The following is an 18,250-nucleotide window of genomic DNA, read 5'->3' on the forward strand; positions in this document are numbered from 1 at the left end:
TCATTGGGGAAGTGCGAGGGTTGAAACTCGAACTGGATCTGGCACTGTGTAGCGAAACCTCTGCAGGCCTGTGGGTCCCCACTGAAGCGAGGAGGCGGCGGAATACGAGGCTCACCAGAGGAGAAACCTGTGGTAGACGAGACGACCATCACGGGAGGATTTACAGCAGCTTGGGAAGCAGAAGGCGCTGGAGGCACTCGAGAGAGAAGGGTATCGAGTGCCTGCCCTATGCGGTACTGCTGGGCTTCATATTCCTCCATGCGGGATGCCAGTCCACGGAGCGCTCGTCCGACATCAGGCGTAGCTTCCTCAGTAGGATCCATGGCCCAAGTATAATGTCAGGGAGCCGGGATTTAGCAAAATAGGCTCACAAGAAACCCAGGATACACTTAGGGAAAGTATTCCTATACTTGGGCGCCATTCTGGCGTCTAGGTTGCGTTTTTATTTTGAATTTGGAGCCTTTGTGACATCACCGACGTCCTGACGCTGGCGTCGATGCGCTGGCGTGTTTGCGCCGGCGCCGCTACCCACGTGGCGGCCATGGGCGCCGCCATTTTGGGAGCGACGCCGGAAAGGATAGACGCGCCGCCCGGAGCTCCTGGAACTGCTCAGGGCGGCGTTCGTGACACCACCGGGTTTTTTCCCTGTGTCCCACCGGCCCAGTCCAACCCTGATTCTGGGCAACTGTCTACTTAACTACAGGGTAACGTACATAAAGAGCAAAAATATAAGCAACATTTGTTCTTAATGTACATATACTTTAGACCCTATAGTGGAGAAGGTGAACAAACTATTTAAAACAGAGATATGCCTGGTAGATTCCATATCTAGTAATCCATAGTCAGCAGTCAAAGGTTTGCTATCAAACAGCAGAGCAGTAAATTCTAGCTGTTGAGCTATAATTTAATAACCCTGTATTCCCTCCATTGCTAAAAAGCCATCCAACCCCTTCTTAAAGCTATCTAATGTATCAGCCTGTATGACTGTTTCAGGGAGAGAATTCCACATCTTCATAGCTCGCACTATAAAAACCACTTCCGAATATTTAGACGGAACCTCCTTTTTTCTAATTGGAATGGGTGACATTGCATCAGCTGGAAAGACCTACTGGTAAATAAAGCATCAGAGAGATTATTATATGATCCCCTTAAATATTTATACAAAGTTATCATATCACCCCTTAAGCCACTTTTCTCCAGCATGAACAGCGTGGTGTTAACTTTTGGTATGTTAAAGAATGGCCTATTCTCAGCAAGCTTTCAATTGGCCTTCATTTTTTTCTATTTTGTAGTTTTTTTTAATCATATGCCTTCCTCTGCTGACTCTTTCCAGCATTCATATAGGGGTTTACTGACTCAGCAGCCAAAACCCTAAGGCTACAAGGCAAGCCGGTGTACGCTGCGTTGGCGTAGCCCGAGTGCGCATGTGCAAGGCGGCGCTCGTGTGCACATGCGCAAGCAAGATGTGGTTTTTCGTCTTCTTGCGCTCCTGCACATGCGTGAATTGCCGCATACATGTGCATGCGCAAATTGGTGCGAGTGTGCATTTGCGCGCATGCGCAGGAGCGCAAGAAGATGGAAAAAACACAGAGAGTCAGGCACCGGTCTGGGGGTAGGCGACAGAGGAGGTACGTGCCTGGCGCCCCCCCAGCTTTGCACCCTAGGCATGTGCCTACTCTGCCTACCCCTAGTTCCGGCCCTGTCAAAGAGTGAAGTTAGAGGTCGCCACAGTCCTCTAGAGTGAAATTCCGCCACTCTCTATTCACTTCTATGGGTATTTATCAAAGGATGAACTTTTAGTTTCACCCATTGATAAATACTCTTTTAGAAATCCCATAGAAATGAATGGAGAATGGTCGGAATTTCACTCTAGAGGACTGTGGCGACCTCTATTTCATCTACCACTCTTTGATAAATATACCCCAGTAGCTGCAAAAATGCCAAACTGGAGAGCTGCAGAACAAAAAGCTTAATAATTAAAAAAAAGCAAATAAAAAATGAAGACCAATTGCAAATTGTCAACCTCATGCTAAAAGTGAATTTAAAGATTCCAAGGATGTTCAATGTCTGTGTCATTATTTATATAATACTACGTGTGTATGCAACATTGTACATCATAAGAATAGGCAATTCTAGATCATAAATAATTACAAAATGTATACAATGATATTCAAAATAAAGTGCTACAGGGCACGTGTGACCTTGGAGGAAGCAGACTGCCATGTTGTATAGCTCACATGCGCCTAATAAGTGAGTCTCCCTGCTTGCTCATAATGCGCATGAGTCTGATGTAGGTGCTTTACAAGCTGACGTCCCACACACATGCATCTGTGCTGGAAACGCACTCACTCATTACGTGCATGCATGTACCTCAACATGACCACCCACACTGGGAGCTCCCTCCTGGTGCAGGCGGCCTAGAGATGGCAGGGACAATTTTTCGGAAAAAAAATATTGTTATTAACCCACACCTCTGATGGGGAGAAAATTATATTTCATCCAGTGTTGTGCAATCTGCCATTTTCTGGGGGTAGTGAAACCACCATTATTAATGTCAACAACAAACATATAAATACATTTTTTTTCTGCTAAGCATTAGAAAGATTAAGTGGGTATAGCTGTATGGGGGGCATCATCACTTCTATACACTGGAAAATATTTAAGGTGGAGCAGTACAAGAAAGAATAAGTACAAGTAAAAGCAAGTACAAGGCAGAATAAGATGATATGTCTGTATTTCAAGAATTATAAATATGTAGAAAATAATTTGATCCAAGGGGAAGGGGAAGGGAAGCAGGTGTGTATATGCAGACTGCACATGGTCCTGTGTTGTCATGTAATCTAATGTGGATTTTATAGATTTTGTATTGTTTAACAAATAATCCTCCAAATAGAATTCCAGTTTATCTGTTTAAATCTGGCTCCATGACCTTTGTCCCTGCAGCTGGATTTGGAAACATTAAAGGGGATGTAAAGCCAAAATAAAATCCAATCCAATTCTCTACACATTTGCCAACTGCTCTACAGGGAAACAAACAAAGCTACTTGAGTTCTGCATGGCTGGGAAGTAAGGCGGGGGCTCCCCCTGCTGTTCATAATTATGATTGTTTCCCTGCCCAGCAGTTAGGGGCCGTCTGACAATTCCTATCCACAGCAGTAAAATGAAGGGAGAATTTCACTGCATACAGTCAGGTTTCTTATAAAAATGGTACAAATTTTTTAATTAAAGTATACTGGAGAAAATTAAAATGCCCTTTAAAGTGCTCTAGGAGAATTACCTCTCAATCTTTTAGTCAAAGTCCTAGATGTGTTACTATGGCTTTCACCCTGGAAAGCGTGTAATATTCAAACTTTCAATTACCATCACAATGGAAATATCAAATCCTATTGTGTACATTCTGCTGAGACCATATTTTGTGCTGAGGTCTTTTTATTTTGTAAAAGGACTTGGGAGTAGGGATGGGCGAATTTTTTCACCTTGTTTTGCCGCGGAAATGACTCCCATAGACTTTTTTTCCCACAGGAGCCCCCTGTAAGCTCTCCTCCTTCACAGATACCTGTGCTGGATAAAAGTGTTCAGCTGGCCATAGATTTTTAAAAGATCTTTCCTTTATCGTTAGACCAAGCTTATCTTGAAACGATCATTTAAAGTGCGATTTGTCCATCAACTAGAAAGATCATTTCAAGCAATGTTGTCTAGTTGAAGCCAGCAGGTAGCTGCCTTCTTGGCCCTGCAATCAATTAGACAATAGATAGATTTCACTGTGACCAATGAAAATTTTCTAACCTGGCCTTGTTAATTTTCTAACCGATGTCGGACGACGAAAAATAGTTAGATGCACAATCGTTCAATTCCCACTAACCTCACTAGTTTGACGGATTGGTTGGATTGCACTAAAATCGGTCGTTCATCAAAGAAAAATCTTTGCATCTATGGAGACCTTTAAGATTACTTCATATCTGGATCCACTGTAGTGACGTGCATGTTATTCCCAGGTCTTGCTCCCATTTCTGGATGTGGGCAGGCTTCGACTCTGTTGCATCAGTTGACATTATTTTGTAGAATTTAGATTAACCTCATAGACTCCAACTTTACCTATGAAAGAGTCACAGCAACAAACACTAAACAGCTAGCAAAGGAAACTACCACCTACCAAAAATGGCAAAAGTGGAAAACCTCATACTACAATAACTATTAACACAACAGCAAGGATCAAATACAGCGGCTATAAAGTAAAGAACTCCAAAGCAACAGCTTCACTGAAACAAAACTGAGAATAATTAAGGAACATTACCCCCCCCCTCCCTCCCTCTCTTCTATGACTCTTCTCTTACTTACTCATCTGTCCTTCCCTCATTCTTTGTCTTCCTTTAAAGATTGATTTACTATGTATCTGAAAAATCAATAACAAAGTTAAATAGAAAAAAAAATTTCTCCATATCTGATCCATAAAAATATGGATTGATTATCTTCCTGCTCAGATGGTCTGCGGGAACCTTAAAAACTGAGCTGTTCTGGTTGGAACTAGAAAAGACTTATCCTAGTTAACTATCCAGCCTAGGTAATGAAGCAGACTGATTGTCCTGTTTAGATGTTTCTTCAATAGGGATGTGGGTATAGCTGTGACCAACCAATCATCTAGATAAGGGATTATAGATATCCCTTCCTGTATCAGTACAAATGCTATAGAACTCAAAATATTGGTGCTGCTGTGATCCCAAATTGTTGTACTCTGAACTGATAGTGGTGTAAGGTTCCCCTGATGTACACCACAATCCACAGAAATTTCCTGTGAGTCTTGAATATAGTAACATGAAGATATCCATCTTTGAGATCCAAAGAAGTAATAGCTTTTGTCCAAAATGTTTATTACCTGATAGTCTCCATTATGAATTTCTTTTTGCAAATGAATTGATTGGCGTATCTTAAATCTATAACGGTTCTGAAGGTTCCATTCCATGGGTTTGAGGACCAAAAAAACCTTTGAGCATGTTCCCTGCTGGACTTCTAATAGAGGAACCACTTTGAGTACTCGAGCTGACACAAATTCTGTTATAGCTTCCCCGAGACTCAATTGTCTTAGAGAAGAATCTAGAGGTATGTATCTTTTAGGGGGTAGTCTGCAAATCTGTATTCTATAGCCTTCTGCTACCAACTAAAGGACCCAAATATCTACAATGCTTTCCTCCCATTCTGAAAGAAAATATTGTAACCTTCCCCTCCGCAGGAAGTGAACTTCTGGCGTCAGAGTGATGACTTTTTCTTGGGAGCAAAGGTTTTCCCACCTCCTCTATCTGCATTAGAGGAGAATGTTCTAGTGCTCTGAAAGTAGTTTGAATAATTTCTCTTGATGTCTCTCCAAACATGTTCTCCCTTGTGGGTGACAACTTTCTGTTGCAAAAAAAGAATTTATCCTGAGGAAGAGTTTTCCATTAGCACCAGACAGAGACTCAAGCAGTTTATCTAGCTCTGAACTGAACAATCGACCCGGTTTAAATGCCATTGAACAGAGACTGTTTTTTATGTCACATCAGCTGGCCACAGTTTTAACCACAATTATAAACTTCAGTCATATGAAGCACCACCTAAAGTCGATGTGGCCATTGCCAGGCTGTTTTAAAGAACACAAATACCAGTTGAGGATGGTGCAGGACTATAAGATCCTATGGATTGTAAGATAGAATGCTTACTAAGGAGAACATATTGTACCGGTGTAGCCATTTGCAAGTCAGCCTTGGCAGTGTCAGGAGTCGCTCGATCAGCCAGACACTAGCTAAGACAATTTGTTGATGATATCAGTAGTAAAGTTCCACGGGAGGAGTTGTTGGGGTCACTTTCTGAGATAAGCACAGCTGTAGAATTCCTACGTGATGCCTCTATTTAAGGTATCAAATTATCTGCAAAATGGCTTTGTCTACTGCTGTACTGCTGTAGACAAAGCCATTTTGCAGATAATTTGATACCTTCAATAGAGGCATCACGTAGGAATTCTACAGCTGTGCTTATCTCACAAAGACCTGCCAAAAAACCTGGAAAAAAAGAAAAAACTGTTATTAGTAGCAAGTCTCACTTACCAACAGGTAGGTCAAAAAACACTTGTCCTTCATGCCAGTAAAGACAAGATATCTCATAGTCTGCCGTATGGGACGTAAGGGAAACAGGAATTGTAGATTGGATTTGTTATTATTTATGAGAGTACTGTAGTATTCTTGCTTGGCCTTTGACAAGGCAGAACTGAGGCATGACAAATTAAATTTATAATGTATAAAGTCTACTTTCTTACAGGATTTTCTCCACATTCATTGTGACGATCACGTACAAGAGCATAAGAATCTTGTTTGTGAATTCAGCCAGGGGAGTGGGTTTTTAGTATACTTAGCCTGCAAGGGAGTAAATGAGCCAATGGTGGAAGACAGAATGTGGTAATACTCACTAACCAGAGTGTCTGGATCAGACAGACAAAAGGAAATCAAGGAGGAGAGACTAGGATGAGCTAAGGCTGGGAGGTTTATTTCATGTAAATTCCAAGTTGGTAGGTGGGAAGGGAAAGTATGAGACAAAAAATTTAACCAGAAAGAAGGAAGGGTCACTGTTAAAATGACAAAAAGACAGGTTTTTGTCTAGATACAGATTTTGACTAGATGCAAATACAAATGAGTTGGTGTGTCTGTCTACTGCTGAAACTCAAAAATCTTTGTGGAGGATTCCAGGTAAAGTTGCTGTACCATGTTAGCCAGTAAAAATGTTACAGGGCAACCCTTTTGAAATAAAAAAATAACAAAAGTGGTATAAAGGTGATACCTTTATTGGCTAACTAATATAATCATAGCAAGCTTTCAGAACATTTTAGTTGCTTTTTCAATCTATGTGTATGTGTGGATATGGAAAATGAGGAGCCAAATCTGGTTAGGGTGAGAAGGGCTAAAAGGAGCCAAAAAGCCCTTAGCTAGCAATTATATGGAAAGTGATGCCTTCTGGATATGGACTAAGAGATCATATGGAATTCCTTTGATTCTACACTCCAATAATTCAGCCCTAATTTATACTCAGCCTCTTTGACCTACATTATCTTGTACCTTATCTGCTTGTCTCTTGCAGATCCCCTTGTAAATGACTTTGACACCTTACACATAGATTGATATTCCTTTTTGTTGGTCATTTGACCTATGAGCTGAATGTTGTATATATACCAGAGAACACCACAGCTTCATTGTAATATGCTTGAGAACGGAACTAAAATGTTCTGAAAGCTTACTATGATTATATTAGTTAGCCAATAAAGGTATCACCTTTATACCACTTTTGTTATTTTTTTATTTCAAAGTGTTGCCCTAGAGGATTCCACAAACTTGTAACTTCCCTCAGGGCAAGTCAGAGATGATGGGGTTTGTAGTGGTTGTCTGTCTGACTTTCCTGGGCCCAAGCTTTTCATGTTTACCAAATACTGATATGGAAAAAGCAAGACGTGTACCACGCTGCACTTTGTGCCCTCACACACCCCAACTCACAGCAGCTCAATGTGGAGAGTTCAAGAATTATGTGTGCCACCAGCAGATGTTTACTCATTGGTTGACTTAGATTCCATTCTTTTCATAATAACCTTTAAATAATTTATGGAAAAAAAGTTACATGCACCTGAGTGAGAACACATATTCAAAACAAGTGGGAAGAATTGTGCTCTGATTTCCATCTTGCAAGTGTATAACTTGGTTGCTGATACTTTGTTTTTCAGACTTTCTGCAAAACATGCCCCAGAGGTTGTGGACGACAGCAGAGACAATATAACCATATTTACAAGGATCCTAGACAGACTGCTGGATGGATATGATAACCGGCTAAGGCCTGGTCTAGGAGGTAAGTGTGTACCTGGTGTTGTTAAAAGCTGGATTTGTATGCTATTACAGACTCCCCAACCTCTCCAACCTCAAAAGTATCTAGAGGGAACAGTAGTAATATGGGGCAGAAGATAGGGAAGAAGGCAAGAAGGGAAGTAGTGGAACACAAAGGGAAAAAATAATTGATAAGGACAAATGAGAAGTAACATGTTAGTAAAAGGGAAATAGAGCATCATAAGAGTTTGTTTATTTATTTATTTTTCTTTTAATCTTTTATTTTCATGAAAAAAGAAAAAAATACACATTGCTTTTACAGGAATAGGCGGAAGCCGGACATGTCCCAGCCCGCTTGAGCATTATACAATACTCGTATTGACCTCTTATACCTGTGAACCACAATAAAATGAAACTTTTGGCCAAATCCAATGACCTTTCACACAGTTTTAAAAGAAAAAGAAAAGCAGGTATAGAAAGAGGAAGAAAGAAAAAAGGAAATGAAAAAGGAAGAACTATTGGATATAACAATAAATGTCAAAAGGGATGTCAATAAATCTTACATCGCTAGCTATGGGATTAGTTTCATGGCAGAGACTAGGCTACAATCTGCATCATCCAAGTAAAAGAGTCAGTAGGGCTGCAAGAGTTAGGCGTTGTCACTGATTGTATGTAGTTTTCACTGATTGTATATCCAGGGTTTGCGTTTTCCATGCCTTAGTGATCACTTGTTTCGTAGCTGACAAAATGTGCGTGATCAATGTCCTTATGTATTTATTTCCACCAGACGTGCGTTTATTAAGTTATGCTTCTGCCGGGTTTATTTTCAGCGAGAGGCCTGTGAGATTAGTGTTCAGGGTATAAACCCGTATCCAAAATCTTAAGGGCACTCCCACCAAATATGTAGAAAAGAGCCAGTTTGACCACAGTTCCTGAAGCAGCATGATGAGGATGAAGGGTACCACTTTGCTAGGGTAGCAGGGACCAAATACCATTGATGTAGCACCTTCTGCGACGTTTCTTGTATGGAGATATTGATAGAGCAGTGAATAGAATTTTGAATTATGTCTCTCCATGTGTCGTTATCATAGGAGACACGCAAATCCCATTACCGTTTTTGAACAAAATGCAATTTCTTTATGTCTTCTTGGTGGACCATATGGTCACATAGAGTTGAGATTGCTTTTTTGGGGGGGAGAATTCGGAGGCACATCAATTCAAAAGAGGTTGGGTGTGGGAAGGTTTTCTCAGCCCACATTGATTTAATATAGTGGCGTATTTGCAGATATCGATACGGTTTCTGGTCAGGAATGTTGTATTGATCCTTTAGTTGCTGATCTGTAAGTAGGGATGTCTGTTTTGTGAGGGAGTATATTGTATCTAGGTTGTTCTGCTCCCACCATGAGAAACTCCCTTGAGAGAGACCAGGAGTAAAGTCTGGATTGAAAAGCAAGCTTGAGGCTGGTTTATGTGGTGACAGGAATTTAAATTTAGGACCAAATCTCCGCCATATCTGTAGAGAATGAGTTATGATTTGATTTGTCTGTCCTTGTGTTCCGCACAGACTTTGTAGCCATAATATTTTGTTCTATTATTGCCCATAAAGGTGCATCCTCTTCTCCCTGTTATGCTGTCAGCTGGCTTAGCTGGGCTGCTATATAGTAATAATGTAGGTTGGGAAAACCCAAACAACCCTTTTGTCTACTCCTAGCCGCTATTAAAAAGCTAAGTCTGGCTCTTTTATTGTCCCACACACATTTATTGAAAGCTTTCTGCAGGTGTTTTACCATGCCTACAGGAGGGGTAACAGGGAGAGTTCTAAACAGGTAAAGCAATTGTGGAAAGGCAGACATTTTTAGAGCATTTACTTTGCCTAGCCAGGATAAACGCATTTTGGGCCAAGTAGAAATCATGCTTAAGACTTTCTGTGCAATATGCTTATAGTTACATAGGGCAAGGGCACTATAATCCTTGTAAATGTTCCCTCCTAGGTATTTTATACTCTTTGGTTGCCATTTAAGTTGAAAATTAATGCTAAGAAGTTTTACTATATGATTAGATAGGTTCAGGTTTAATGCTTCCGTTTTGGTGGGGTTAGAATTTAAGCCTGATAAGGATGCAAATTCACCTAGGGTGTCGTACAAATACGGCAAAGGGGTCATAGGGTGTGAGATTGTAATTAGGATATCATCAGCATACAATATGCATCGGTAGTCAGTTTGACCAATCTTAATGCCTGAGATCCTATTATGGCTCCTAATAGCTATGGCAGGCAGTTCTATTGCCACAGCAGGGGGGGCAAAGGGCACCCCTGCCGCGTGCCTCCGCCTATTGAAAATCTTGGTGAAGCAAACCCCATATACTGAACCCATGCCTTCAGAGAGTCGTATAGGGCTGCAATGGCCTTGAGAAACGGAGGTGGAAACCACATTTATTAAGCCTGGCAAATAAATATTTCCAAGAGATGGTGGCAAACGCTTTCTCCAAATCAATAGACAGAAGCATGGAGGGAATGTTGTGAGATTTAGCATAACTAATCAGGTTGAGAGCTCTGCGAATGTTATCAGAAACTTGTCGACCCGGTATAAATCCAGATTGGTCCTTGTGGATAAAAAGGTGGAGAAACGTATTTAACCTGGAGGCTAGAATTATTGCTAGTAACTTCACGTCTATGTTTAGTATAGAAATCGGCCAAACATGTTTGCAATCAGATGTGTTTTTGTCCGGTTTGGGTATTACTGCAATTTGTACTGATTGGGTTTCTGGGTCACATTTGCCGGTTCCTTGCATTAAATCATTAAACATTGCTTGGAGCCTTGTTTGTAATGTAAGGGCGAACATTTTGTAATATTTGCTTGATAGGCCATCAGGGCAAGGAGATTTGTTAAATTTTAGGTGTTGTATGGCCTGTTTTATTTCCTCCACATCTATTGGCTCCGACATCAATGTTGTTTGTTGCGGAGAAAGACGTGGTAAATTTAATTTATCAAGGAACCTATCCAGTTCCATCTGCGACGGGTCTTTTTGCTGGGCAGAAAGAGCTTGGTAGAAGAGGGAAAATTCTTGGATTTTACAGGTCGGGTTTGCTGTGAGAGAGCCTGATGTTATTCTAATTTGAGTAAAGGGAGATTGAGTGCCTTATTATTAAGGTGTCTTGCTAACATGGTGTCCACTTTATTCGCTTTCTGAAAGTATTTCTGTTTCACCCATTGCATTTTCTGAATTTCTTTTTCTGTCAACAACAAATTTATTTCTCTTCTCAAAGTTTCTATTTTAGCACTTAAGGGGGTTATTGTTAGAATTAGCTTTATATTGATCTTCCAAACTTTGTAAAAGTTCCATTTGTTGTCCTATTTTTCTTACCCTCTCCCTCTTTAACTTAGTTTTGAGTTGTATAAAGATCCCCCTAATATAGACCTTGTGTGCTGCCCATAAGGTAGAGTTGCTTATATCTGGGGTGCATAGCTAATCATAGGTAGCGGGGTGAGATTAGGAGAGAGTCATCCAACCTCCACTAAATTCTGTTGGTTTGTTAACTATACCAGATAAGCGAAGGGTCACCAGTGAGTGATCCGACCAGGCACATGATTTTATGTCTGAATGTAGGATTAAAGGTACTGTAGGATTATGGAGAAAAAACATGTCTATACGGGAGTGTGAATTGTGCGGGGGAGAGTAAAATGTGAAGTTCCTTTTGAAGGGGTGACATTCCCTCCGTGCATCTACCCAGGAGAATCGGTCAAGTATTTTTGCAAATTTGCACTTATTACCTACTACATGGGACACAGTTTGGGGTTGTCTGTCTAAAGAGAGATTCACTACCTCGTTAAAATCGCAACCCAATATCACTGGTCCCATACTCTCTTCCTCCAGGAGTTTAAAACATTTTTCATAAAAAGTAATTTGGTTTTCATTGGGGCCATAAACTACTGCAAGTGTAACTTGATCGTCTTGAAGTTGCCTGACCAGGATCAGGTACCGGCCTTCTGAGTCTACTTTGGAAGATTGTGGTTTAAAGTTAATACATTTATGAAGGCAAATAGTGACTCCTCTGTGCTTTTTATCAGCCAAAGCTAAGTATACCTTCGTATAGGCATGATGAAGGAATTCTGGGGCAGAGGTTTTAGAAAAATGAGTCTCCTGGAGAAAGAGAATATCTATTTTCATTTGTACATAGTGTCTCATTGCCATTGATCTCTTAGAGGGTGAATTAAAACCTTTGACATTGTGTGTTACACAGTTTAAAGCCATCTTAAATACCTAGTTTTAAGCTTAATGCATCCTATTATACAATCCCGTCCCACTGTAAAGGAGATATAAAACAGTTGACAACATCCCATAGCTAGCAGAGAAATAGTGAAGAAAGAAACAAACATAGTATAGGGTCACCAATGGGGTGGGGGGGGTAAACTCCTGAGTGGACCCAAATGGAGTTACATTAATCTCATAAAGCCAATGTAAGTTGGGTTTCGTTTGGGATAAAAGCTCCTGATGTCTTTTAAGTAGCCCAGCGACAAATTGCGCAAATTCACACCTGGCGAATAAATTTGCCAATCACTACTTTTAAGGCACATTATCGGTATTAACTTTCCGGGTGGTGTCCCAAAGTGGACAAACTGTTTTCTCTGTTGGGCTTTCACGGGAGGTTGGTGAGTGTGGAGAAGCTGTCGCAACCTTTATTATGCCAAGGTGCTTAAGTAGCGCAGTGCCGTCTTGCAAAGAGGAGATGGTGTATGGTTTATTGAGGTGAGAGAAGACCAGCTTAAAAGGGTACCCACATCTATATTAAATACGTTGCTCAATCAAGGCAGTAGTTATAGGCTTCATCTGTTTGCGACGTTGTATGGTTAGGGAAGCCAGATCCGCATAAAGGGCATAACTATGGCCTTTGTATTCCAGGTTAGGGGCCACCCTAGATGCGCTTATGATTGCCTCTTTTGCTGTAAAGTAATGGACTCTAGCAATGATGTCCTTTGGGGGTCCCCCCTGCTGTTTCAGTCCCAGTGCTCTGTGTACTCTATTTAAAATCAACTGACCTGGAGGAAGGTCGGGAACCAGTTCCGACAGCAGGGCTGGTATCTCTGTTTGCAGATCAAGTATGGAGTCGGGTAGGCCGTGGATCCTTATATTATTACGTCGAGACCTGTTTTCCCCATCCTCTGCGTGGTCCTGCAAGTCTTGAAGCTGTAATTGAAGTCTTGCAATAGTGGTCTCCTGTTTATTAACTTTAGCGACCAATTTGTCCACTTTGTCCTCCACCGCATTGGTTCTGTTTCCCAGTTCTTTAAGCTCCTGCGTCACATGGTCGGTGATCTTTTCTGCGACCGTTGCGAGCTCAGACTGTAAAAGTTGTTTGAAGCGGGTAATAAGGGCTGCATCCCCTGGATATTGCTGAGCAGGTTCGAGTCTGCCTGGTCCGAATCCCATGCTGACTGCGAGGAAGCTTGAGGTGATTGATCCCCTGCGTCGGCCATTTTGGGAGAGTTCGATGGTTGTAGTGCTGGCGGAGAAGGTAGCGATTTTCTCCTTGAGCCCTGATATTTTTTGGGTTTTGAGCCCTTGGGCCTTGTAAGGGGCTTAAAAGTCTGTTGAGCCCCTAATAAGGTTTATATGGGTGCCAAAAGTATAGCTTTAAGGGTCCCCTAGGTGCAGAGAGGTGAAATTAACGTCCGATCAGGTCCGCATCTCATTTTGTTATATAAGAGTGGGATCTATTAGACAGAATGCTCAGGACCTGGGGTTTTCCAGATAAGGGATCTTTCTGTAATTTGGATCTCCATATTTCAAGTCTACTAAATCACTTAAACATTGAATAAACCCAATAGAATTGTTTTATCACCATTAAGGAATAATTATATTTTAGTTAGGATCAAGTACAAGGTTCTGTTTTGTTATGACAAAGAAAAAAGAATATCATTTTTAAAAATGTAATTACTTGATTAAAATGGAGTCCATGGCCTTCCCGTAAATTGGAGCTTTCTGGATATTGGGTTTCCATTTGCCATAGGTTTTTGTACTAAGGCAATGTATACTATAATACTATATATAAACCAAGTTACTGATGATATAGTCATAACAGTTATATTTACTTCTGTCACTACAGTTTTACTGATCTCTTTTGTTCAGACTTTTTATAATTGCTTTATGTCTATTGTATGGGATATTGTACAATAATCGTCATACTAAGGTCATACTGTCTGCCCTGATGTTCTGTTGAGTAGCATTATTACTGACACAGCTCCACTGATTGATGGCGAGATTCTTCAGTCAGCATGTGGTCAATAACAGGCTTTCAGAATAGAAATCACTCGAGGACACCTCCCTCCTTATATAAGGAATAATACTCATATTCTCTAATAAATTTTATCATATCAAAACCCTAATCCTAAGGAATGTTCCATATTTAAAACACTAAAGGGCACATTTATTGGTTAAAAGAAAAGTTGTTACAACATCAGGGACGTTCCGCCAATGAGGCGAGTTGAGAAACTTGCCTCATGCGGCAGCGACCCCCTGGTTGCCAGTGGCAGTAAAAATGGCGCTCCTGGTAACTAAGAGCTGAATTTCCATTTTTTTTAACCCGGAAATTTGTCTCTTCTAATGCAGACAGCGCAACTGCACTCTCTGCACTAGCAACGTGGACCCCCCCGGGACCCCCTCTGGCACTGATAATGTGAGTGCCGTGGGGAGGAAGGGCGGCAGAACAAAGGCTGTCTCGGTGGCAAAATGGCCAGGATCGCCCCAGTACCACATTTGCAGAAAGACAGATTCATATCTTAGCTGGTATCAAGCACAAGGCACTGTTTCATTACTACAGAAGCGGGATCTGTTATCCACAATGTTCTGGATAAGGGATATTTCCATCATTTGGATCTCCATATCTTATGTCTGCCTGCAAATCATTACATAATTTAAGCATTAGTAAAACCCATTAGGATTGTTTTGCCTCCAATAATCATTAATTATTTCATAGTTAGGCTCAAGTACAAGGTATTTTTTACTATTTTAGAGAAAAAAGGAATCATTTAAAAATGTGAATTATTGGATTAAAATGGAAACTATGAGAGATTGCCTTCCCGTTATTCAGAGCTTTCTGGATAACAGGTTTCCACATAACAGATCCCATACCTGTACAGAGAAAAAGCATTCATTTTTAAAAATTTTAATTTACTGTTATACCTGTATTCATTGAAAATTGCTGTGGTGATTTATCTGTTTCCAATAGACAGTTTCTGTTGCAATCAAAATAATATTTGGAGTCTATTGGCAAAACCTTCCCATATTTGGAGCTTTCTGGATAATGAGTTTTCTGATAAAGGATTTTATACCTAAAGGATAATTATATTTCTGGTACTTTTGACACTATTTGTACTGTAGACGCTGTGAAACAGAACTGTAACATAAAAAAAACCCTACCCTTTGTAGACCCCCCTCCCTTCTCCCCCCCAGCTTAGGTGTTACCTGGGGGCAAATGCCCCTAACTTTTTACTTATCCCTCTGTGCAGATTCTGTCCCCCGCAGTTCACGGCAGCCATCTTCTTTTCCTTTGTTAAGACCGAACAACTGCGCATGTGGCGAAAGTCACAAAAATTTCCAAAAACATTTCGGAAATGTTCATGACTTTCGCCGCATGCGCAGTTGTTCGGGACCAGAAAATTACTCCAAATGCACATGTGCCAAAAAAAGGAAGGTCTGCTTCCGAAGTTTAATGAAGAAAAGAAGATGGCTGCCGTGAATTGTGGGGGACAGAATCTGCACCGAGGGGTAAGTAAAAAGTTAAGGGCATTTGCCCCGGTACCACCTAGGCTGGGGGGAGGAGGGAGGGGGGTCTACAAAGGGTAGGGGGTAGGAGTTTTTATGTTAAGGATTTGTTTCTCCTTTAAAACAGAAAGTAAGGCACAATATAAGAACAGACAATATTGCATGAACAAAACATAATCTCTGCACATTTGTCTTTATGCTTAGCATTAGAAGCTGACATTTTTCATTCCTCAGCTAAACATTCCCCACAGACATCAACGGTCTAATTAGGAGGCTAACGAGAGAGACAGGTTTATCACAGATAAGAGAGGATGTAGGGGATGGAATGGCAGGGGGGTGGTCCACAGCTTTTTCAAAACAATGGATTTTTCCATTTTGGGTGAAGATGCTGGTGAGGAAAACTTTAAACTTGCATGCATGTAGGCATGCAAAATCAGAAGTAAGATGGCACACACTCCGGCAAATGTGCTAATTCTTTAGTGATTTATTGAGATCTCCACTAAATCACTAAAGAATTAGCACATTTGCTGGAGTGTGTGCTTTCTTACTTCTGATTTTGCATGGAATATTGGAACCGATTGATGCAGCAAGGTTTGAAGATACAGCACCACGAGACAACTGCAGCCCCCTTGAACTATTGCAAGTATTATAATTGACTCTCAGAGCACCCTGGGGAGCAGAGTATATGAAATAGTTGGGGGGAGGAATGTTAGGAAGGATAGGCAGGTTATAGTTCAGCATGTGGTTGAACAAGTAGAAAGATTATTGAGAGAGACTGGAGAAGAATTGGCAATCTTGGTACACATTGGTATCAACGAGAGTTAGAGGATGGGGAGTCCTCAAAAATGATTTTAAAAAACTAGGTGAAAAGCTGAGGGTAAGGGCTTTTAAGGCTATTATCTCAGAGATTTTGCCAGTCCCAAGTGCAGACAGGGCACCAGGGCCAGATGGAATAAATCCTTGGGTACTGAGAGATCTTAGTCAGTTTAAAACTGGCCGCCATTTCTGACTTTATCAGAATTGCTTTCATCTTTTTGGTACCTATGGATTGGAGAAAAAGCTAATGTAAATTCAATATTTAAAAAGCGATTATGATCTTAGTCTGGCAAATATATGCCCATAAATTTGACATCTGTGACGGGCAAGTTGTTTGACGGTTTGTTAAGGGATCACATTCAGAATTATGTTCTGGAGAATGACATTATGAGCAGTAATTAGCATGGCTTTATGAAGGATAGGTCGTGTCAGACAAATTTGATTGCTTTTTATGATGAGGTAAGTAAAATGCTGGACAGCGGGGGAGCAGTAAATGTTATCTATTTGGATTTTGCCAAGTGTTTGATACCATGCCCCACAAACGACTGCTTTCTAAACTAAGGTCTGTTGTGCTTTATGTAGTCATTTGCACATGGATAGGAAACTGGCTATAGGACTGGGTAAAGAGGGTGGTTGTCAATGGTACATTTTCTATTTGGAGTAAGGTTCTTAGTGGGGTCCCACAGGGTTCTGCATTGGGGCCACTTTAGGGTCGGACAGGGGGACTGCTCATATGCACACACTGTGGTTTTGTCGAAACCGGCCTGAAGAAGTGTGGTCATGGCAGGAAGAAAAAGTGCAGGGAGCGGGTCAGGGCTGGCAGGGCCCACCAAGTTTTTTTCCCAGTGTCCCGTGGGCCACTTTTATCTAACTTGATTATTAAAAACTTACAGTAGGCTATTGTCTGTTGTCTGATATTAACTCCTTTGGATTACCTTCTCTGCTGAAGACCGTAGACAGAAATGTTATTACTGTAGCTGATTTCATATGAGAAACAAATGCAATTTCAGGCCATTTACTGTAACAGTCTATCAAAGCTATAGCAAATCTACAGTCAGGAGCATCTGTAAAAGGACCGACAATATCGATAGCAAGTTTTTCCCATGCTGAATCAGGGAACGGTACTGGTTTTACATCTGGTCTCAACTTAACTTTGTGTACAGTGAAGGGTTGCTTTGTGGTGAAATTTTAGACATTGGCTGTGTGGCAGGCACTGGTGCTGTAATAATGAGACCATCAACTAATTGTAGGTTTAATGCAGAAAAGAGATCCCTTCCAAGTATAGCAGTACCCTTATTCACAATGTAAAAGTCACATTTTGCAGTATTTGATTCAAATTGTACAGTCACTGGCAAGCAACCAAGCGCAGGGATTGGATCGTTTAAGTAACTGACCAGTTTCAGGGCAGGTCCAACAAGCAGATCTTTTGCAAAGTATTTCAATAAAATATCCTTTGGTAGTAAAGAAACAGCCAGGGCCGCAGGTGCAACAAGGGCCTCAATTTTGTCCCTCTGCCCCCAGGCAGTGAATAAGTAAAGTGCACTTTCTAGCAGCAGAAATCTCCACTTGGTCAGCAGCAATAATGTCATTTTCAAATATACGAATCCAAGCAGTAAAAGGTATGGTAGGCTCACCAGGGTTTGGAAGAAAAGCTGCAGGATGCTGCAGAGGTAGAAAAGCCATCCTGTCGCCAATTGTTATGTTTTGGGTAGCCAAGGATAGGAGTAGGGTATAACAGTGCTTTATTAGCAGGCACATGCAGGCATTGCACAACAATAACTTTCACTTTTAAGCTGTCAGGAAGTATGCACAGTATAAGTCTGGGCACAGTGACATCTACAGGC

The 18,250-nt window shown here is 41.1% G+C and overlaps 1 protein-coding gene across 1 annotated transcript in view; it reads left to right on the plus strand.

Annotated features, from left to right (window-relative positions):
- Positions 1-18,250, plus strand: part of gabra3.L (gama-aminobutyric acid (GABA) A receptor, alpha 3 L homeolog) — a 143,797-nt gene that overhangs the window by 69,900 nt on the left and 55,647 nt on the right. The window contains exon 6 of the mRNA XM_041573885.1: positions 7,733-7,854. Coding sequence (XP_041429819.1) covers positions 7,733-7,854 — 122 coding nt within the window. The remainder of the gene's footprint in view (positions 1-7,732; positions 7,855-18,250) is intronic.

This window comes from Xenopus laevis, chromosome 8L (genome assembly GCF_017654675.1).
Source record: "Xenopus laevis strain J_2021 chromosome 8L, Xenopus_laevis_v10.1, whole genome shotgun sequence".
In the NCBI taxonomy this organism is placed as follows: Eukaryota; Metazoa; Chordata; class Amphibia; order Anura; family Pipidae; genus Xenopus; species Xenopus laevis.